Below are 24740 nucleotides of genomic sequence, written 5' to 3'. Positions count from 1 at the left end.
GCAATCCGTTGTTTCATAGTTCTTTTCATATATTTTTTATTTTATTTTGTGTACTAACTATTTGAAGGTACTATTCAAACTAAAATTGCCAACCCAAGTCACTTTTTTATTCTTAGGCCAACTTAGATGAATTGGACGACGAGGTGGCTTGCCTCATCAAAGACTTAATAGGGAAGACATTCTATTCCAATGTCAAAGAGTCTACATACAATTTCACGGCTCTATGTACCAGAGTTTCACTGTCAGTCTGTCACATCTATCAAAGACGATCAACACCACTTACCCTTAGAACTTGAGACACGCATGTGGAAAAAATTTCAACAAGGAATCATAAACCATTTACGCTTGAATTTTAACATTTTCAATTTTACATTTTTCCCTTTGTTATTTTAACAGATAATTACTGATGATGTAAACCAAAGCTTAAAACTAAGGTTGAAGTTTCTCCAAGATTTGCAAGGGATAAAGGCATTGATTGGGGTTTTAACATTACTGGTCTATTGTTGACAGGAAATACAACAACAAAAGTAAAACAACTTCTGATGTTGGGAGAAACCAACAAGAAAAGAGAATAAAATCACTTGTCGTTTCATCTGCAAAGTAAAGACAAATACAAGCCACATAAAAAGAAGACAGTACAAATTTCAAATTTCACCGTATATATATTACAAATTGGTAGCATCCCAAAACAACACATTCTAATTGTAAAACAGAGAGATATTTTAATCTTTTATACATTTTGTTATTTAATAAATTAAATTATACATCAAGGTTTGTTTTTAGTAATGGAGTGTCGGTTGGGGTTGGGTATGGATATATTATTATTTATGCTATGGATTGTTCAAATCGCCTTGTGATGATGATGTCAAATATCGACAATTAGCCGATCTTTTCATCAGAATTGAATGATTTTAGGTTTTTAGAAATTGATATGTTAAATTTGTATTAGACATATCTTTTAAGGATAATATATGTACCAAGTGAAATTTATAAGAACAGGAGGTTTTTATTTTTCTCACTTAAGCTTGTTAAGCTTGTTGGTAACTATCTTTTGAAGAGAGAAAAAGTCTTTTTCAATAATTTAATATATGAAGTTTGATTGTAAAATAAAAGTAAAAATAAATCCGTGTGTAGCACGGAATAACCTCTAGTTTTATTATAAGTAAAGACGAGATTACTTTTGGGATACTCATCCATAGTTATATATATGTTCGTTCCCTTGGAAAGTTTTACTCTGGTCATTATATTTTACTAATGAATTTTTGTTTTTGTTTTTGTTTTTTTTTTTTTTAATTCTCCCTTACAATATCAATCTTGGATTTACGAATAAAAATTGTGAGCGTTTCCTTCTCGATTACTCTTCCTTTTTTATATAATTCGAGAGCTCACAAGATGATTTAATTTGTTTGATGTCCATGAATGTTTCAGTCAGCGCGGGGGCTGGTTAACACTAATATTAGCTAAAAGCGTAACATGTGTTAAACAACGACAGAAAAAATAATAATTCAGTTTACCACACGTAGATCAAGGCCATCAACTTCATGTGGTAAGATACAAAAAGTGGTTAATCAAGCATAAAGCTTACAACAAAAATAAATAGATAAATTAAAAAAGCCTTAATTGCTTAGTTGATAGATCCATAAAAGCCTAAAGATAGAAATTACATTGCAACATGCCACAAATAAGATCATTGTGTGTCAAAAACTCAAAAGACACTTCCGCAAACATTTCAGGAAAATTAACATTAAATCATTATCTATACTATACTGAAGATATAAAATGTATCTAACATTCTCTCCATCTTTTTCTATACATATCTAAGATTTAACAATATTCAAAAAAAAAAAAAAAAACTCGAAATTGTAAATCAATCATAATTCAAATTCAAGAAAATTACTACATTCTTTCGAAAAAGTCATAATTGGAGGCTTACATGAATTTTTCTTCATTTTTTTTTAAATTTAAACAAATATAATATATATTGTTATTTTTATTATATGTCTAAAATTATGTTAATCTGTTATACCAAATCGACATACATAAACATATTTTCAGATATATAATAAAAATAACAATATTAAAGTTATAATAATATATATTATATTTGATTAAATTTCTTTTAAATATAAAAATATCAATGGGTTTTATTCTAATATCATTAATATTGTTTGACAAAAAAACTATTATTAGTGTTTTTTACTGTTTTGGTCAAATATACTTATGTATATGGACCAAAAAGATAGTCTCGAAGATCTCAAACTTGCATCTAAACGGAAAGCTATCTTCGTTTCTTAATATAGTAATTACTCTGGTCTTAGCTTTACATATATTGTCATTTTCTTATGTGATATCGAAACGAAAGTCAAACTATTTGGACTTAAAGTTCATCAGTCAATAACAATTCATGATTCTTTTTTCGTTTACCATGGGTAAGAAAATATGGTTTTAAGTATTTCCCAAAGATTACGGTCTGACACAGAGCCATGATTACCTCTTAAAAAATTGGGTAAATGCCTAAGCCAGAATTTATGTCCTAATTTTTATAGGCAACATTACTCAACAATAATAAGGTTCTATCTCTAATAATATCTACCATTTATCATTGATTTCTTTACTTGGCATTTTGGGCTTTTGCTTTTGTAGGCACGGCTCTAGTACGACAAAAACGATATCCACTTCGTGTTTTTTTTTTTAACAACTAATCCATTTCGTTTAAAATATTTTAAAGATCTTTACTTAGTCACTGAAAACTGATTATAGATTACTAGATTAGAATCCGTCCGTTACGCAGGTTTAAATTTTTTAAAATTAAATTTATAAAAATATATTAAAATTTGTTGTAGTTATTAATAAATTTTATGTTTGCTATAATGCAGAGATCTTTTATCCATTTACAAATATTTTATGTATGTTACCATTAAAAGTGTATTTTTATATCTAAATATATGATATATTACAAATATGATATTTACCATCATCTAGAAAATGTTTGTATGAACACATTAAGCCAACTATTATATGTTTTTTTACTTTCACTTTTGCATAGTATTTTTAAATACTAAAATTATTGTCTCACAAAATATTTCAAATAAAAAAATATATTATATAAAATACTAATCAATAATGTATCATCACAATAGTGTATAACCAACGATGAAGAGAATCTCGGCTTCGCCCTCCTCCCTATTGAGAGAACATTGCGTCGAACCTCCTCCACCATGAAGAGAACCTTGGCTCCACCTTCCTTTCTTGGGGAGATAACCTTGCGTCCAACCTCCTCCACCTTCCTCTCTTAGGGAGATAATCTTGCGTCCAACCTCCTCCACCATAGAGAGAACCTCGACTCTGCCCTCCTCATGTGTGGAGAGAACATGGTCAACGGCTTTTAGCTATCTCAAAATTGTTTGCTCCGACAACCAATGAAACTAAAGATCATTTTCTAACGTCACAAAACCTTTTGATAGTAACTAATGTTAAATTTTCTAATGTATTCGTGACAGTGTTTTTGAAACCATGATGTAGTATTTGTCTCTAGAATGCCCTGACTGCCACCTTGCTTAGAGGGCCTCACGTCTACTCATGGCCCATCGATATCCGACGGTCGGCATGTTAAGTCCATGAGGCTTTAAATACGTGTTTACCGACCCTACAAATCACCATATGATCTTTCCCTGTGTTTTGTCCTCCCTCGCACAGTTCTGACAATCACTTCCCTAAAGGTTACCTATCTTGAAACTACTCTAGCTCAAGCACGCTTAAATCTTGAGTTCTATCAGGACCCTTGATCGAAAAGATAAATGCACTTTGGTGACATAGGTGGCCAAAACAATTATTTTAAGCCTATCCGCAAACCAGGGTGTTACAGTCTCTGAACTCCTATGGATATGTGACAACCCGTCCCGTGGATCCCACTAGCCCCCCGCTAGCTACCCCAACGGACCGTTCGTGGACCCTGATAGCCCTCCGCTAGCCGTCCCAACGGACCTCAAGCTGGCCCTGCAGGGCATCGAAATATCAGATTGATGTAAACTTGACACATGACAAAATCTTATTAATGGCTAATTTTTGATACCCGACTTTATATAATAAGATATAGAATGTATATATGAGTCAACGTATGAAAACTCCAGTTTCTAAACAAATATTAAGAAAAATAAATCAACAGAAATTAGTGGGATAGAAATTCTTCTTAACAATTAATCAAATGATCAATAGAGCTTTAACATTATTTTAACTTGAGTAAGAAAATTAGATACATTTCTCATAGTTTTTATATCGCCCGCCATTACGCGTCTCCCTCTACCTTTTTTGTTTTCCTCTAAGGTAGAGGGAGACATTCCGGAGGGATTCATCGGTGTTTCGGAGAAGCTCTTTACCGAATATGGGGTTACTTTTCCTCTCCCCTCCGTTCTAATGATGTACTTCGCTAGAAGGCAAGCGGCTATCTCTCAATTCGCTCCGGCGACCTTTCGTAATGTGGTCGGCCTTTCTATCCTGGCTGAGGCGGGGGCGTCAAACTCACCTGCAACCATTTTGAAGAGTTTACTCGGTTTAATACGTCAGCTCGAGGAAGCCGCTGCTCTCAAAGGGGCCAAGGGGAAGACTTATTATTGGGAAGGATCCTACTTCTTCCTAAAAGTGGTCGCTAAGTCACCGTTTATGAAGGATATCAGCGCGTTGGAGGCTCGACCTTTGATGACCAGGATCTTTTCATCTCGGCTTTCTTGGTGTAATCCCTTATTGACCTGACCAAGTCGTAGCATCTCGTTATCTCTCGATCGTTGTCGTATTGTTCATCGAGTTTCTGCTGGTCTTTTATGAACTTACGGGCTATACTTTCATTCCGTTGGGTTTCGTTCCCTCCTCCGGGCCTTGTCGGCTTGTTCCTATCCGACTCGATGGCTAACACACCCTTTTGGTATTTTTCCATCAGGAGGGCTTGAAGGTAGCGGCATTCTTTGGTCGCATGCGTATTACTTTTATGGTAGTCGCAATATTGGGCAACATTGCTCTCTATTCCTTCTTTTCAGACATACTTATTCTATAGTTGATTCTGCTGTGTGTCTCCGCTAATTGCGAAGGTTCGGCAAAATTGGTCTTGGTTACGGTTGAAGTGTTGTCGTGGTTTGTCGTGCTCAACCTTTGGCGCAGGAACTAACGGCTCTTTTGCCGCAGAATTTTTGGCTGCTGCATGCTTTTTGGCATGGACAGCCTTTTCCTCTTAGACCTTGATATGCTTCAAGGCTCGGGATAGTGCATCCGATATTATCTCAATGTGTGATAAGGACAACTCTTCCTTAAACCGCGACTCATACCACAACGCATTTTTTAGAGCAACGATCGCCGTTGCGTCGAGTATGGAGATGTTAACGACGATGTCTTTAAACCTTCTGATAAACGATCAGAGTGACTCTTTGGGTTCTTGAGTGATAGACCATAGGTCAACATGCAAATTCTTGTTTTCCATTAATACAGAAAACTGCTTCAAGAACTCTGTCATCAAATCCTCAATGCTATCAATCGAGCTGGATGGAAATTGGGAAAACTAACTCAATGCCTTCTTTTTAAGTGCTCGGCGAAAACCTAACATGACCGGTATCATATTCTTCTGGGCTGAACTGTAGGGATCCAAGTGCTACCCCATAGATTAAACAAAAATCCCGCAGATCGATGATTCCATCATAGTAACCTAACATGGGCTTAATCGTTTGTCGTACCGGTGTGGTTACGATCCTCTTGGAAAATGGCATTCGCCGTGTCGCCTCGTGCATGAGGTCCAGCTCTGGAGCTTTACTCTTTGCCTTTTGGAACATCTTCGCCATTTCCTGCATCGTTTGCTTGATTTTCTTTAATTTCCTATCCTTTGCTTTGTTGTTTGGCTCTTCGAATCATGTGTCCGAGCGACGTCCTGGTTCATCAGCATGCGCTTGTGGCCTTGAGACTGCCCTCACTGTAACGAGATTCACCAAGCTGCATGAAGGTGGTTAGTCTCTTCCTGAGAACTGGCCTGTGCTGCAGTTCGTGCGTCCAAGCGAATGTTGGTTAGTTGCTCCTGCTCGTCGAGGTGTCCCATCATCCCACAGAATAATTCGTTGATGCTGGAAATAGGCCGGTTGCCGATCAATTCAAGTTGTGCTGGAATCTGTGCTGCTTTCGTGCTCGTCGGCTGGGCCTTATGTGAGAGGGAGATTCCACCCCCAATATCTTGTTTGTTTTTTTCCTATATTTTTATGCATGTCTACGTTGGACTCATTCATGCATTTTGTTTATTAAATTGAGTTCTCCTTTTATTTTAGTTTGTTTTCTTTACAGTTTTGTATGCAATTTTTTTAAGTGCTAGGCTTCACTATGTTGATGGGAGATAACAATTTTGGCTGCTTCTAGAAAAAAAAAATGTCGGGAATTGATTGAAAGACTCTCGTGAGCCGGCTCAAGCCATGACTCGGGTACGGATTTTTTATTTGTGAATGATATCAACCGTTCATAGTTCTTGATTAGCGGTGTGCATGACAGGCTCTTTCCTCCAGCATTATAGTGTTCGGTAAATTTCAAAAGACTCACCGAATCAAATTATTTAAAAAATGGTATAATAAGTAAAATAATTGTATTCAAAACTAAGAAAAAAAAATGTCAATATTGAATATTTAAGTGTCTTACAGATGACAGAATTTAGAATTTTACTAAGAAAAGTTGGAGTTTTTGGATAATATTGGTTAGTTGCATGCATCATTAATGCTAAATGCTAAATTACAACTCTCCAGATGGTTTACTATTTCTCATGGGTCACTTGTTGACAGATCTAGTTCTCAAGCGATTTTTAGTTTAAATTGAATGCAACCATAGCCATCAATCAACTTTGATTTGGAACATGTGACATGAAACCTTATATTTATATTATATGTTTCGATAATAAAATCCATAGTTCCGAACCTATATATCTTTCAGAATCAGAACATGTTGACCAGTTTGCGAGATTTGTCACTAATCTAGATTTGATTGTAAATTGACTAATGTCCTTTTCGTATGGGATAATATCATTATCAGCTACTACAGCAGATTAGATTACCATCTAAGGGCAAGCAAGGACGGCTACGATCTATTCAACAAACAATTACTGGCCACTTCGTAGTTGAATGGTTATGAAATCGTCTTGAAAGCTCTGTACTTACCAACATTTTTTAAATGTTCGGTTTCTAATCTGTTTTAACGAACCAAAACCAAACCAAGATTAATCTTATTAAAACTCGACAAAAAAGTCTCGAAATATAGTAAAAAGAAATTTAAAAAAAAAGAGAGAGAGAGAGAGAGAGAGAGTAATTTAAAGCGTAGTACGTAGTAACCTGGAAAAAATCCATAATCCACTTCGAATGATCTCAAGACTTGGCACGACAGCGACCACTGTTTGCGTGTTCATGGACTCGAATTTGAAATCTAACACCGTTTGCATCCACGCAAATCTGAGCAAAACGTTTTTCCTACTTCCTCTTGAAATATTTTTTAACTTTTTTTTTCTAGGATGTTATGGTCTAGTCTTGTCCTGGACAGGTCTACCCGCTTGCTAGCCCCGATCCAATCTATATGGAGTTGAAACTAGGATCTCGTGCAGTTTTGATATATTCGATCACGTAAATTATATGTTATATCATTGGAACTATTATTCAGGTAAAGAATAGATGCAAGTATCACATCGGAACTCTCATCATATGATGATCAAATTCATATAATCTGGTTACTTGGTTTCATATAAGATATGTTACCATTCCCATTGGTATTATGCAAAATAACTACATATGGGGTTGGATCAATTTGGCAATACGTATCACCGAAGAAGGACGAAAGACTGAGAAGCTCCTAGTTCTGTAAGTTATTATGTTTCCTTTGCTATTTAGAGCTTGGTTTTGGTATTTTTTTAATTAAGAGGCTAAGTCGGTTGTAAGGGGATTTATAAATAGGTTCCTAAACATCAATAATAATTAGTTTTCAATATTAATCTAATTGTCTAACAAGAGGCTTGGGTTAAAGGAAGTTTAAGCTTTTTACATTCTCTGTTTTCAAGCAAACTTACTAGATCCATGACAAAGGTTTAGGCTCGTAACATCATGTTATTGGGGTTATATCTGGATATGGTTGGTAACCTATTTCCAAATGGATAGGCCATAGTTAAAAAATCTCTAGCCATGCATATGCTGCAATTTTCCTATGTATGTATTGGGTTAGCCGCGGTTAATTTATGCTTAAATCTAAACGTCATAGTCATAGTCATATTAGATTTATAAAAGATCAGGATGGATAAAGATAACTTTTAAAGCTGTATGTACTAAGGAGGAATACATACTAAGTAATTTAATTAACTGCAAAAAAAGAATTATTTAAGCATAAAGCTTGCCTATAAAGAGGGAACATTGTATTCATGTATTGTTTTTGACCATCATCTTGTAAATTGTTTCGTGTGCGTATGATAGCAACAAAGAGCCACTATGAGAGAAAACATGCATCCACCCAAGAAACCTGAAACATCTTTTCTCATGTTATAATTTGAGAAGCAAAGCATGAAAGAGAGAAAAGTATACCTAAGAAAGTAAGGATTATACCTGTTATTGTTACTGTTCATTTGAATATAACTCAAACTAGAAAGAAATAGCTTTACGTTGTATTTTGATCAGTTTTTGATATAGGTAGAAATACTTGAACTTGGAAATGAAATTATTGTTATATAAGAATACGAATGTCTGATCAAATATGTCTCGAATATCAAACAAAAATGAATATATGAAAAATCACAAAACAAAAAAGAAAAGAAGATATATTTTATAGTAAGGATGATATTTATGGTATTTTTACTAGTGCTGTATTTCATATATAAATTTTTAATATTTTGTTTAGGGGTTTTTAGATTATCATCTTTTGGGTTTATTAATTAACATTAATAAATATTTTATATTTCGCTTACTAGATGTGTTTTGGCGGCGTCGTTATTCCATCATCAATCTCGACCACTGTTAAAGAAGGGCTCATCTGATCGATTGGTTTTGCGTTTGAAACGGCTGATATCTTTGACGAGGGTTTTGAGATACTTGTAGTCCACGTAAGCTTGTTGCCACTCTGATACCATCTGTGAGGAAAATTCTTTTCCAAATTTCATTTTCGTTCCTCTGGTTTCTTTATTTATTTTATTTTTTTCGAGTAGAATGAATGTGACATAAATATTTACAGAACGAATATGTCAAAGTTTGTTGAATTGAATGAATGTTAAAATCTTTTAGGGGGGTGTATTCAATCCAAGGAAGAACACATAGTAAGTAATTTAACTGCCTAAAAGAATGACCAAAGCATAAGGCTTACCTATAAAGAGGGAACATTGTATCCATGTATTATTGTTTTTGGCCATCATCTTGTAAAATGTTTCGTGTGCGTATGATAGCAACAAAGAGCCACTATGAGAGAAAACATGCATCCATCCAAGAAACCTCAACATCATTTCTCATGTTATAAATTGAGAAGCAACGCATGAAAGAGAGAAAAGTATACCTAAGAAATTAAGGATTATACATGTGGGAAATGTTAGTCGGTGTCTCTAGCTCTCTTTTAGGTTTTGGTCGCAAGATGTTCATTTCCTTTTGTTCTGTTACCATTGGTGAAATGCTTTATGAATGTAGCTTCAACATTCTCCATTAGTCTCATAACCTATATATGACAAAGGAAGAGCTATAGAAGATCAATATAAGGATAATTAAACAGAGAGAAGCTAGAATTAAACTGGCTAATAAGTTAATATTCTATAATTTGGGATTGAATCAACAATTATCACTGCCTTGTTACGTTAAATGGATCTTTCTATTGCATTTTAGAAGATACATAGATAGACGCATAATTAATGTTAAGGTGGAAACAGTTAGAATCAGTTTTTTAGTTCGTATATGGCAAAAGGCTACTAGATTATGAAGAAGAAAAGAATGGGCTAGGGAACATTGAAGCTAGAATCACACAAATGTTTAGAAGGTTATAGGTTTAAACAATATTACAATAATACATGAAAAAAATATATAGACCAATTAACTCATTACTACTTAGCTTTGAATCAGAATCTTAAGAGTACCTTCCTCGATGTCAGTTTCTGAAGCATAGTTGGATTGGCCGGAGCTTTGTCTTTTCTTTCCCAGTGTTTGGACAAGACCGCCAAAATGCTCGGTATAGAGTCATTTTTCTGACTAAGTCCTTCACCGGAGACCGCATGATGTGGAGGAGGAGGCGGATTGGTTTGTTGTTTTGGTTTGATGATTTCTTTGAGAAGGGTTTTGAGATAATCGTAGCTTATGTAAGCTTGTTGCCACTCTGGTACCATTTGTGACGACAATTCTTTACCGAACTTCATCTTCCTCTTTCTAGATTCCTTGTTTTGAAATCTTTCTTTGCTGTTGTGTATGAAAGAAAGACTCAAGAAGTTTATTATATACTAGAGGTTATTCCGTGCAATGCACGGATTTATTTTTACTTTTATTTTACAATCAAACTTCATATATTAAATTATTGAAAAAGACTTTTTCTCTCTTCAAAAGATAGTTACCCACAAGCTTAAGTGAGAAAAATAAAAACCTCCTGTTCTTGTAAATTTCACTTGGTACATATATTATCCTTAAAAGATATGTCTAATACAAATTTAACATATCAATTTCTAAAAACCTAAAATCATTCAATTCTGATGAAAGATCGGGTAATTGTCGATATTTGACATCATCATCACAAGGAGATTTGAACAATCCATAGCATAAATAATAATTTATCCATACCCAACCCCAACCGACACTCCATTACTAAAAACAAACCTTGATGTATAATTTAATTTATTAGTCTTGTTTAATTTATTAAATAACAAAATGTATAAAAGATTAAAATATCTCTCTGTTTTACAATTAGAATGTGTTGTTTTGGGATGCTACCAATTTGTAATATATATACGGTGAAATTTGAAATTTGTACTGTCTACTTTTTATGTGGCTTGTATTTATCTTTACTTTGCAGATGAAACGACAAGTGATTTTATTCTCTTTTCTTGCTGGTTTCTCCCAACATCAGAAGTTGTTTTACTTTTGTTGTTGTATTTCCTGTCAACAATAGACCAGTAATGTTAAAACCCCAATCAATGCCTTTATCCCTTGCAAATCTTGGAGAAACTTCAACCTTAGTTTTAAGCTTTGGTTTACATCATCAGTAATTATCTGTTAAAATAACAAAGGGAAAAATGTAAAATTGAAAATGTTAAAATTCAAGCGTAAATGGTTTATGATTCCTTGTTGAAATTTTTTCCACATGTGTGTCTCAAGTTCTAAGGGTAAGTGGTGTTGATCGTCTTTGATAGATGTGACAGACTGACAGTGAAACTCTGGTACATAGAGCTGTGAAATTGTATGTAGACTCTTTGACATTGGAATAGAATGTCAAAATACGTTGTATTTTGATCAGTTTTTGATATAGGTAGAAATACTTGAACTTGGAAATGAAATTATTGTTATATAAGAATACGAATGTCTGATCAAATATGTCTCGAATATCAAACAAAAATGAATATATGAAAAATCACAAAACAAAAAAGAAAAGAAGATATATTTTATAGTAAGGATGATATTTATGGTATTTTTACTAGTGCTGTATTTCATATATAAATTTTTAATATTTTGTTTAGGGGTTTTTAGATTATCATCTTTTGGGTTTATTAATTAACATTAATAAATATTTTATATTTCGCTTACTAGATGTGTTTTGGCGGCGTCGTTATTCCATCATCAATCTCGACCACTGTTAAAGAAGGGCTCATCTGATCGATTGGTTTTGCGTTTGAAACGGCTGATATCTTTGACGAGGGTTTTGAGATACTTGTAGTCCACGTAAGCTTGTTGCCACTCTGATACCATCTGTGAGGAAAATTCTTTTCCAAATTTCATTTTCGTTCCTCTGGTTTCTTTATTTATTTTATTTTTTTCGAGTAGAATGAATGTGACATAAATATTTACAGAACGAATATGTCAAAGTTTGTTGAATTGAATGAATGTTAAAATCTTTTAGGGGGGTGTATTCAATCCAAGGAAGAACACATAGTAAGTAATTTAACTGCCTAAAAGAATGACCAAAGCATAAGGCTTACCTATAAAGAGGGAACATTGTATCCATGTATTATTGTTTTTGGCCATCATCTTGTAAAATGTTTCGTGTGCGTATGATAGCAACAAAGAGCCACTATGAGAGAAAACATGCATCCATCCAAGAAACCTCAACATCATTTCTCATGTTATAAATTGAGAAGCAACGCATGAAAGAGAGAAAAGTATACCTAAGAAATTAAGGATTATACATGTGGGAAATGTTAGTCGGTGTCTCTAGCTCTCTTTTAGGTTTTGGTCGCAAGATGTTCATTTCCTTTTGTTCTGTTACCATTGGTGAAATGCTTTATGAATGTAGCTTCAACATTCTCCATTAGTCTCATAACCTATATATGACAAAGGAAGAGCTATAGAAGATCAATATAAGGATAATTAAACAGAGAGAAGCTAGAATTAAACTGGCTAATAAGTTAATATTCTATAATTTGGGATTGAATCAACAATTATCACTGCCTTGTTACGTTAAATGGATCTTTCTATTGCATTTTAGAAGATACATAGATAGACGCATAATTAATGTTAAGGTGGAAACAGTTAGAATCAGTTTTTTAGTTCGTATATGGCAAAAGGCTACTAGATTATGAAGAAGAAAAGAATGGGCTAGGGAACATTGAAGCTAGAATCACACAAATGTTTAGAAGGTTATAGGTTTAAACAATATTACAATAATACATGAAAAAAATATATAGACCAATTAACTCATTACTACTTAGCTTTGAATCAGAATCTTAAGAGTACCTTCCTCGATGTCAGTTTCTGAAGCATAGTTGGATTGGCCGGAGCTTTGTCTTTTCTTTCCCAGTGTTTGGACAAGACCGCCAAAATGCTCGGTATAGAGTCATTTTTCTGACTAAGTCCTTCACCGGAGACCGCATGATGTGGAGGAGGAGGCGGATTGGTTTGTTGTTTTGGTTTGATGATTTCTTTGAGAAGGGTTTTGAGATAATCGTAGCTTATGTAAGCTTGTTGCCACTCTGGTACCATTTGTGACGACAATTCTTTACCGAACTTCATCTTCCTCTTTCTAGATTCCTTGTTTTGAAATCTTTCTTTGCTGTTGTGTATGAAAGAAAGACTCAAGAAGTTTATTATATACTAGAGGTTATTCCGTGCAATGCACGGATTTATTTTTACTTTTATTTTACAATCAAACTTCATATATTAAATTATTGAAAAAGACTTTTTCTCTCTTCAAAAGATAGTTACCCACAAGCTTAAGTGAGAAAAATAAAAACCTCCTGTTCTTGTAAATTTCACTTGGTACATATATTATCCTTAAAAGATATGTCTAATACAAATTTAACATATCAATTTCTAAAAACCTAAAATCATTCAATTCTGATGAAAGATCGGGTAATTGTCGATATTTGACATCATCATCACAAGGAGATTTGAACAATCCATAGCATAAATAATAATTTATCCATACCCAACCCCAACCGACACTCCATTACTAAAAACAAACTTTGATGTATAATTTAATTTATTAGTCTTGTTTAATTTATTAAATAACAAAATGTATAAAAGATTAAAATATCTCTCTGTTTTACAATTAGAATGTGTTGTTTTGGGATGCTACCAATTTGTAATATATATACGGTGAAATTTGAAATTTGTACTGTCTACTTTTTATGTGGCTTGTATTTATCTTTACTTTGCAGATGAAACGACAAGTGATTTTATTCTCTTTTCTTGCTGGTTTCTCCCAACATCAGAAGTTGTTTTACTTTTGTTGTTGTATTTCCTGTCAACAATAGACCAGTAATGTTAAAACCCCAATCAATGCCTTTATCCCTTGCAAATCTTGGAGAAACTTCAACCTTAGTTTTAAGCTTTGGTTTACATCATCAGTAATTATCTGTTAAAATAACAAAGGGAAAAATGTAAAATTGAAAATGTTAAAATTCAAGCGTAAATGGTTTATGATTCCTTGTTGAAATTTTTTCCACATGTGTGTCTCAAGTTCTAAGGGTAAGTGGTGTTGATCGTCTTTGATAGATGTGACAGACTGACAGTGAAACTCTGGTACATAGAGCTGTGAAATTGTATGTAGACTCTTTGACATTGGAATAGAATGTCTTCCCTATTAAGTCTTTGATGAGGCAAGCCACCTCGTCGTCCAATTCATCTAAGTTGGCCTAAAAATAAAAAAGTGACTTGGGTTGGCAATTTTAGTTTGAATAGTACATTCAAATAGTTAGTACACAAAATAAAATAAAAAATATATGAAAAGAACTATGAAACAACGGATTGCCACACTCCGGACTCATTGAAAACAACACACCAGAGTATTCCCACAGCTTCGGATGGAGAGAAAGTGTGACGTGTCAAGGTCAAATCAGAGTTTTTCATTTTCAAATTACAGTTAGTGCATGAAATGTAGTGCCACCTATTGCGCAATACACAACTTCAACCACATTCGCTTTACACCAAAAACAAATGTTCCTTAAAATATCAAGACGATTTTTTAAGTAATAGTAGTAAAAATAAAATATAAATTGGTCATATTACCTGGCCTCCATCCTTGTTATTTGACGTAAGTCTCTATTTGTTCAATCATGTACAAATCTTTTGGGTTTTAATAAATTTTGCCAACTAAAATTGAAGGGACATGACTTGCCTTGAAATAGTTACTGGGGAAAATATTAAAGACTATAAGATTGTTGTTCATTTTAAGAAGATTATTGTACAAATATTGGGAAAAACTGATATGGAAAGTAAGACAAAAACTGATTTAATTGGAAGCAATATATATTACATGTTGGAGAATGGAGAAAAAACAAATACAGAATTAACCAGGTGTATATGAAATATAATATCTTTTGCGGAATTGTTGGAGTTCAAAAACCATTGGGTTGACGATGTTGCATTCAAATATAAATAGTCTGCCCAGAGTGTAAGAAGTTTGGCATGTGTTTCAATGGCAAGTTTTTCCCAAAGAGAGACACTGCTTTCCCCGAATCAACAAATTGTTGAACTTAGATAGGCGACTTGCATGTCTGAAAGTAAGTAAAAAATTAGTTAGAGAGGAAGTTTTTAATATACAGTATGTGAGATAGGTGTGGTGTGGATTAGGTCGTTGATTTACATTTTCGTCTAAAAGAGACATTTAAAGCTGAGTAAGAGATTGTTTCTTCTAAAGTATGGAGCTTTCCAAAAACAATCCTATTTTTACTGGTGGTCATTGTTAGAGAGTAACTCTAGAGTAGAGTAGAGAGCAATTTTTTTAGGTTGTAACATTTTTAAAAGCGTAGTTAGTGTGTAGGGTGGGGGTGTTGATTCCCAGTAGATTGAGGGAGAGAGATTATAATATAATAAAAGTAATCAGAAATTAAATTCTATTGGATTATAATTTTATGGAAAACATATTACTAATAATTAATTGCAAATAAATAAGAAAGCAATTATCAAATGACTTAATTTACTTTGATGGCAAGAGGTTACGTTTTCAAAATCAGAATGTAAAACTAAAACTAAATTCGAGCTTGAATTTAAATACCGTATAGGAGGAAGAGAAACACATGGGCTGCATGTTCAGATCCCATTTGTTTGCTTGTTAAGGCAAATTTTTTAATTACCAAAAGATTAAGTTGATAATTGTGGCCATATTTAATTAGCAATAGACAAATGTCAACAATATAAAGCGCCAGATGTCATCGCCTCAAACAAAGTTTAGAAGAAACCTTCTCTTATTATATAAGATACAACAGAATAAGGAAGCTATTCAAGTGTTATGACTTAATAATGAACAATTGTATACATAGTTATAGTTTTCATTTTTTTCAAATATATATAGTTTTAAATAGTTATAGATTTAATATATATATATATATATATATATATATATATATATATACGACCCAGTCGATATTTTTGTGGAGCAAAAAAAAAATTTATCTCTTGATGTTACATAAAGACATTATTATATGACAAGTGTAGTTTATTTCTTAAAAAAGACATTATTTCACAAGACATTGTGCAACTTGTAAATAGACGTTAATTACATTATTTGACTAATATCTTTAAATTTTCAGAAAAGTATATTACACTTCTTAAAATTTTCAAAATTATTATTATTATTATTTAATTTAATCATCAATCCTGTTTCAATAAATTGGTTTCCATATCAACATATATTACAAAATTTATGTATATAAATACTAAAAAACCAACTAAGTAATTAATGTATATGTAAGGTTAAAAACTTCAAAAATTGATTTCTGATTATTTAATAACAATGTGGATTTAAAATAGTATAGTAAAATATTAATGTAACAAAATAAATCCAAATTAAGAAAATGGATTTTTAATCAAAAAAAGATATGAATTTGATTTTTAAACTAGACAAAAAGACATAATGCCATAAAAAGGTACTTAAAACTGAGTTTTAAAAAATATTTTAGAATTAATATAAATTTAAAATAAATTCAAACTTGAAATTCACTTCTTTAAAAAAGCTCATACGTGCTTCTTTACTTCCCATAAGCGCCAAACGTTACGCTCTGCTTTTCACATAAACACCAAACGTTTTGCTTTGCTCTTCACTTCAAGCACCAAACGTTTTGCTATGCTTCTTTTGTACTGTATTTAGAGCTTCTTCACCACAGCACCATACACTTCATATAAGCACCAATACGTGATGAAGATGATCTTTAGGCAGGTGTTGCGGATCCTTCTATCTAGCTTGGGGAAGAGAGCTTCAACCGGAGTACGGTTACCTGTGAAAATTCGGGAGTTTCTCTCATGCCAAAGAGTGTACACCACTGTCTGGGCTACCAGTAATTTGAGGAGGGCCATTTTCGGATCGTTGTTGGCGGAGCTTAGCCAGTTAAGGAAAAGATCCCAGGTAGTGAAACCCATGAAAGGAAGTTGAAGCTTTTGAAAACACCATCTCCATAGATCACGCGCATAAGGGCAGCGTAAGAAGAGGTGATCCCTAGTTTCAAAATAGATCTCACAAAGGAAGCAGGTATCGTCTTCAACCGCGCGTACCCCAGTTTCTGAGTCTTGAAAGGGTTGGGAGTCTATCAAGACAACAGAGCCACATAGTGAAAGAGTGCTTCGGGATGGAGCCTTTGAACCAGACTTGCTTAAACCAGGGCACCAATGGTAGTGGAGGCTTCAATAACTCCCATGTATCGGCGAAGCTAAACCTTGGATGTGGATCACCATGTGGTCGAGCCCATTGATAGGTGTCCTTAGTTCCTTCTGAAAGTGTAATTCCCGCGAGATGGATAAATAGAAGTTCCGCATTGTCACTACGGGCTCCTCTAAAAATCCAACCTTCGCCTGAATGAGCCTTTGCCACTGTGGAGTCTAAAGGTAGACCAAGTCTCTGATGTTCATCCTTTCCCAGATAAGTGAACAAGTCTCCAAATGGTGGTGTCCAGCTATCAAACCAGAATGAGCATGATTTCCCATCACCAATTTTGCAAGAGAGGAACGGTTTAGCAGTCTCTCTAAGCTTGAGTAATTGTTTCCACATAGATGAACCCTTACTCGATGCAGATAGTCTCCAAAAACACCTCCTTCTCAGCTTGTAGCTTGTAGCTTCTTTATAACTTACTTTGTAGCTTGAGAGTATTGGAACACTTTTGGGCACCTACTTGATTACCCCACACGAGCTGCTTTTTCTCTACTTCATGTGCTTCAAGTAAGGGCTTCAAAAACGCCTTGATATTGCCAAACGAGTAGCTATGGCTTCAATGGCGACTTCAAAACGGCTCCTTCATCTCAGTCGCGTCAAATTGATATATGCCCACTAAATCGGGGATAAATTTTGATCAGTTGCTCGGATGGGGATGATCTCACATCCACTGAAAAGCTAACTCAATCGCAGATAAATTGTATGAATAACGTGGAAGCTGTATCTCAGTGGAAGGCCTTCGTACGAGTCGATCTTTAAGACGCTTCGATAGAGTATATATTTGGTTTGTTGCCGATAAAATAGTAATCATAATTTGTGACTTAGTAACCGAGAGTCTTTATTACCAGAATGAGAGTATGAGTAACCAAGATTTTGAGAATAGTATTCAAGAGAATAGAGTAACAAGAATGAGAGATTTTGTGGAATAGAAAAGAGAATGAGTGTTTGTGGAGGTTTGGGGCAGAGTTTTGCTCTGTTTTTCCTTCATTAGAACGATTTGAAAGCTTCTAGCTAGCAGCTCAGATCTTGAGCCTGCTTTGAAGATGGATATAAGCAAGATAAGAAGAGTTTCTCTGGAGATGTTAGGCCCAAAATATTCATGCACTCCAACTCAATTGCATGAGTTCCATTTTAAAACAGAAAAAAAAAACAAAAAACAAAAAAAGAGGTTTGATTTCTGAAATAATATTGATCTATAATGCCATAATGGATAATATGTATTGAAAATAAATTTTTTGATCGAATAAAACCCCTAAACAAAATATTAAAAATTTATATATGAAATACAGTACTAGTAAAAATACCATAAATATCATCCTTACTATAAAATATATCTTCCTTTCCTTTTTGTTTTGTGATTTTTCATATATTCATTTTTGTTTGATATTCGAGACATATTTGATCAGACATTCGTATTCTTATATAATAATAATTTCATTTCCAAGTTCAAGTATTTCTACCTATATCAAAAACTGATCAAAATACAACGTAAAGCTATTTCTTTCTAGTTTGAGTTATATTCAAATGAACAGTAACAATAACAGGTATAATCCTTACTTTCTTAGGTATACTTTTCTCTTTCATGCTTTGCTTCTCAAACTATAACATGAGAAAAGATGTTTCAGGTTTCTTGGGTGGATGCATGTTTTCTCTCATAGTGGCTCTTTGTTGCTATCATACGCACACGAAACAATTTACAAGATGATGGTCAAAAACAATACATGAATACAATGTTCCCTCTTTATAGGCAAGCTTTATGCTTAAATAATTCTTTTTTTGCAGTTAATTAAATTACTTAGTATGTATTCCTCCTTAGTACATACAGCTTTAACCCCAATAACATGATGTTACGAGCCTAAACCTTTGTCGTGGATCTAGTAAGTTTGCTTGAAAACAGAGAATGTAAAAAGCTTAAACTTCCTTTAACCCAAGCCTCTTGTTAGACAATTAGATTAATACTGAAACCTAATTATTATTGATGTTTAGGAACCTATTTATAAATCCCCTTACAACCGACTTAGCCTCTTAATTAAAAAAATACCAAAACCAAGCTCTAAATAGCAAAGGAAACATAATAACTTTTCAAACTCAGAATCAAAGATTTAAACACGTTTCAGGAATCATAAAACATAAAAAAAAAATGGGAACTTGATAGACCAAACTTTTTAAAAGATAAACGACATGTTCAGATCTAAAGATAGACATGAGTTCATAGATGAAATATGCTCATACCAAAACAAAAGATGTCCTTTTTAAGCTAAGAAAGTGCTAAAGTTCCAACCTTTAAGCCGTCATTGCAAGATCAAAGGTCCAAAATTAAGAAAAAGTTCAAAAGACACAAACTTTATTCATCTTAAGGTTAAAAGACTGCTTTTTTGGGGGAATTACTTCTTCTCTCCTTCCATTGTCACTTGTTTTTGCCTCTAACAACCTGCTCAAAGTAGACTTTCGCCGCAGAAGCCAGAGCCGAGATCCACGGTGGCCCTAACTTGGCGACGTTTTTGCCAGTCTCTGCGAGATCGAGCTTTGCTTTCTTATCATTAGCCTTCCTTGCCTTCTTCTCAGTGGTCAATGTTGCTTCAAAAGATGGGTTCTCCATCGGTGTCTTTGAGAACAACAGCATCAGTGAACCTTTGCACACGAGCTTCGTTGTTGTGATCTCCCTAACCTTATACTCGGCGTCTTCACTGGCCATCTTTTTAAGAAAAAAATGTAAATTATGGAAAAATTTGTGTAAAAAGGAAATGGAGTGAGTTGGCATAATTTTATAGAAATAAAACGAGTTGGGGTAAGTTGTGGTTTGAGATACATTAATGGGCTTGGGCTTCCTATTATTTGTCTAGCTTTCACCTTATAATTCACTAGTATATTATACATGTTATATTCAATCAAACCAATCATAAATCTTAGCATAAAAGGTTGGTATTTAAAAATGTTTAAAATATGCATTCAAAGATTTACTAAATAGTAATTAAAAATATCCATTAGTAAATAGATAAGTCAAAACATATTTTGCAAAATATTTTGTGACAAAAACAATATTATCATTAATATAACATATGACTTATATAGTAGTTATATGAAAAATCCTTAAAATTTAGCTACAATTTTACAAACACACACACATATATACATATATATAGGTTTTTGGTATTTTTACTTAAATGTTGGTTCATTCTAGTTTAATTTTGGTCTAATTAAGTTTGGGTGTTAATCTACGTATTATACCTCATATTTGTGTCAAACTAGGTAATCTTCAAATAATAGTTTTATGTTCGTATTTTAGCGTTTTTTTTTCTTCTTCTGACGCCGTGTGTTACAAAGTGATTCATTTTTTTTATGTTCAAAAAACAACAACGCATGTGCTTAATTTCACATATATCTCCCAACGATGACAATCTTTTCTCCCACTCAAAACCGCATCAAGTGTTTTTGAACTACCGAGGAGAGCAACTTCGTTACAGCTTCGTGAGCCACCTTGTTGATGCTTTTGAAAGGAACAAGATCAAATTCTTCGTTGAAAAATACGAACAGAGAGGCAAAGACAAGAAAAATCTCTTTCTTCGTATCCAAGAGTCGAGGATCGCGCTTGCCATCTTCTGTACCAGGTTTGTACTATATGTATTCTTTCATAGTATCCAACATCTATTTTACTAAATCAGAGGATTTAAGAATCGTAATCATCCTTGAGATAAACCGAATCGAGCTGGTGTATGGATGAGTTGGTGAAGATGAAGAAACTTGCTGATAAAAGAAACCTCCAAATCGTTACAATCTTTTACAAGGTGAAGGCAGAAGACGTTAGAGAACAAACAAGAGAGTTTGGTGATAACTTATGGACGCTCGCAAAGGTTTCAAGTGGATACCAGATCAAGAAATAGAAGGAAGCCTTGGAGTGTATCTCCGAGAAGATGGGTTTGTCGTTGGGAGACCAGACGTACTAGTTTACACTTGTTGGAACTACATTTTCGTGGTCCTACAACACTCACTCTTACTAAATCCTAAATCTTCTTCTTCTTATATGAAATAAAGTATATTTTTTTGGTTGTTCTGAAGCCGATTTTGTCAAGGATCTTGTTGTTAAGGCAGTTGAGAGAGCTGTAGCAGCAACTAGACTTGACGAGGAAGCAAAAGATTTTGGGAAAAAAAAATTGCAAATTTGAACTTCTTGGTTTCAAGAGAAGCACAACCAAAAATTGTGACGTTAGACAATGTTATGCAATTTGTATGAATTATTGACTCTCTTTTCTAGTTGTGTTTATTTATTTACTTATTAAACGGTACTTTAATTTTCTATATATGTTTATTTATTTTTGACAAATTCAGATTAATCAATTAATTCTCTGTTTCCACTATCAATCTTTCTCTTGAATACATATATCCACAAACATCTATTTGACGACAAATCATTAATTCTTAATTTGTTACAAATTTCTCTTTTCTTTTTTAAGTTTGTTTTATATATTCACTGATGACATCATACTTGAGAGATCCAACGGTAATAGTGATAAAGATGAATAATCAATCCTGTGAGCCACTGTTTTGGGTATGTGGCTATTTTGGTTTGGTGGTGTCTTTGTGAAATCCTATAAAATTATTACTTTATGGGATATTTTTCTAATACTTTTGTATGTCGAGTGTGGTCAAGCTTATTTAGTTAAGCTAGTAGAATATGTCACATATGATGATGCGTCGAAAAAGACTTTGCTGCATAAAGACTTTCCCCTGTTGTCACTTCGTATCAAAGTTCCAACATCACTTGCACACTTACCTTTTATACAATTGCAATTCTATTGACACCCTCCTTAGTTGTCATTTAGTATTCCAGTAAACTAGTGTATATGATTTTTATTTAATACATTTCCATCTAACCAAAGATGGCGTGATTGTCGATTTCGTCACGGTATAAGTATAGCACGTCGTCCATCTCGTTTGCCCTTTACTAGCAGTGCAACACTTTCACACCAGTTCATTCCTGCGGTTTGTGAAAATTTTATGTGTTTAACCTGTAAACACATTCGAGAGAGTTTTTTTCCAAAGAGAATTCGTCTAATTTATGCAAAATAAAATAAATCATCCCGGCCATGCATGTCATTTAACTCTCTTATGCACGGACGTTTACTGAGGCTTGCTTTAATTATAAGCCGTATACCTAATTACTGAAGAATGCTAATGACCATTATACTAAGGATACGCCAAAGCGTAACATGTGTTAAACAACGACAGAAAAAAATTATAGTTCAGTTTACCACACGTAGATCAAGGCCATCAACTTCATGCATGGTAAGATACAAAAGGTGGTTAATAAAACATAAAGCTTACAACAAAAATAAATAGATAGATTAAAAAAGTATTAATTGCTTAGTTGATAGATCCATAAAAATCTAGAGACAGAGACTACATTACAAAATGCCACAAACAAGATCATGATGTGTTAAAAGACACTTCTACAAACATTTCAGAAAATTTAACATTAAATCACTATCTATACTGAAGATGTAAAATGTATCTAACATCCTCTTCATCTTTTTTTATATCTAAGATTTAACAATATTCAAAAAAATTAACTCGAAATTGTAAATCAATCATAATCAGTTATACCAAATCGACATACATAAACATATTTTCAAACATATAATAAAAACAACAATATAAAACCTATAATAACATATATTATTTTTTTAAAATATAAAAATATCAATGGGTTTTATTCTAATATTATTATTATTCTTTGACAAAAAAAAAACCTATTATTAGTGTTTTTTAATGTTTTGGTCAAATATACTTATGTATATGGACAAAAAAGATAGTCTCGAAGATCTCAATTTTGGATCTAAACGGAAAGCTATCTTCTTTTCTTAATATAGTAATCTATCATGTATCATTGTTTTTTTTTTTTCAACAATTACTAGGTCACAACTGGACGGCTTATTAGTCAAATCTCTATATTCGTAGGGAGTGGAACTCGATCCTGATTTCAGGTGTGATAGAGCTTTAACATTATTTATAAAAAAAAAAGATAGATACATTTCACATAGTTTCTATATCGTCTGCCAGTACGCGTCTCTCTCTACCTCTTTTGTTCCTCTTCTTTTGTTGGACTCATTCATGCATGGATTGTCAGGAATGGATTGAGAAGCTCTCTTGAGTCATGTCGAGCCATGACTCGGGTGCGGGTTTTTGATTTGTGAAAATACAACTGTTCTTAGAGCAAGTCCATTGGTGTATTTAGCAGGGTTTTTAGCAAGCCTCTTATTTTAATTGGAATTAAAAATAAATCGAAAATGATAAAACAAATAAGAGTTGGGTAGAGTTGCCTCTTAGGTTATCCCCAATGGGAGGTTTTAAGAGGGGTTTTAGTGGAGAATGAGGGAAAAAATAAATCAGATATAGAAAAAAAATATAAGAGAGCCTCTAATTTAGTATACTCGTTTATGGTTTAAGAGTCCATACGTGTCACTACATCGTTGGCCAGAAAAAAAATAGAAGTAGAAATTTTTTTTCCGGACGATGAATATTTTCTTTCTTTCCCCTCTCTCTCTTTCTCTCTCGATCAAAGTCCAATAAACGAAGGAGAAGGAATCAAACGCTATGGAATCAGAGGAGATTGGGGTCGGATTAGATCCGCAGGGGAGGAGATTGAATCTGGGGAGGCCAATCGGAGGATATTAAATCAAATCTGAGATTGATTGGTTTGATATTTGAGAGGCCAATCGGAGGATATTCATTCGGTTGAGGTTGAAGCAATTGGAATCGGAGGGTAAGTTTCTCTGTTTAGTAGTATGAATTTGCGATTAGTTAAAGGGATTAGGGTTGTTTGTTCAAATTTTAGGGTTCTTACTTGCCTCGCCTCTTTTCCGATATGATGCATATTTTTGGTGGAAATTGTCATTTTATTGTTGGTTTAAGAGGAAGCAGAAAAGCTTTGGTTCAGTTTGTGTTATTGTTTGATTACCACAAAACAAAAAAGCTATAAGTTTGTATTGACTGAAGTTTACTACGTTGCAGGTTGTACATGATCATAAGCAAATGTGTACTCTTATTGTTGTTCTTAGATTATAACTTTGTTTTGTCTATGGAACAGAAAATGCTCAAGACTAGATTCTCGGGAGACCTGGAAGCGGCGCATGCCAAGGGAACACAGCTAGCTGGTGAAGCCATAGCTAATGTCAGGACAGTGGTCATTCAAAGGCAGAAATTGTTCTTCTCTGCACTGCAAACCTTGAACCACCATTGAAACGCTGCTTCTGGAAAGGACAGATCGCTGGAAGTGGTTATGGTATAGCTCAGTTATGTCCTTAAAAGATGCTGCACTTTGTTGAAATGATTGTCAAAAAATTAAGAAACTCAATATTAGAACCCACCATTGGAAAGAAAATTTTTAATTATGCTTCCCAAAATTCTTTTTTTTTTGTCATCTGAAATATATATTAAAGGGA

General features: G+C 33.6%; 1 protein-coding gene and 1 pseudogene across 1 annotated transcript; one reads left to right on the top strand and one right to left on the bottom strand.

Moving 5' to 3' along the window:
* Nucleotides 1–16742: 16742 nt before the first annotated feature.
* Nucleotides 16743–17640, bottom strand: LOC147937620 (uncharacterized). Its single transcript, XM_087465196.1, has 2 exons — nt 17252–17640; nt 16743–17091 (listed from the first exon to the last, which is right to left on the bottom strand). Exons 1-2 carry the CDS (start codon nt 17638–17640, stop codon nt 16743–16745), a joined length of 738 nt encoding a protein of 245 aa, XP_087321322.1.
* Nucleotides 17641–20661: 3021 nt separating this feature from the next.
* On the top strand, nt 20662–24538 carry LOC104714931 (disease resistance protein RBA1-like; annotated as a pseudogene).
* Nucleotides 24539–24740: the final 202 nt, after the last annotated feature.

This window comes from Camelina sativa, chromosome 9, assembly GCF_030686135.1.
Source record: "Camelina sativa cultivar CO46 ecotype springtype chromosome 9, ASM3068613v1".
NCBI classification, from domain to species: domain Eukaryota; kingdom Viridiplantae; phylum Streptophyta; class Magnoliopsida; order Brassicales; family Brassicaceae; genus Camelina; species Camelina sativa.
The sequence above is the reverse complement of the archived record's forward strand: the minus strand, read 5'-3'. Positions and strand labels throughout refer to the sequence as shown.

Bases quoted from the DNA above. Each gene is read 5' to 3' on its own strand.
- LOC147937620 (XM_087465196.1), bottom strand. From the start codon at position 17,640: ATGTGGAAACAATTACTCAAGCTTAGAGAGACTGCTAAACCGTTCCTC. The intron at 17,092-17,251 runs GTTTAAGCAAGT...TTTTGAAACTAG, and splicing joins CCACTACCATTGGTGCCCTG to GGATCACCTCTTCTTACGCT.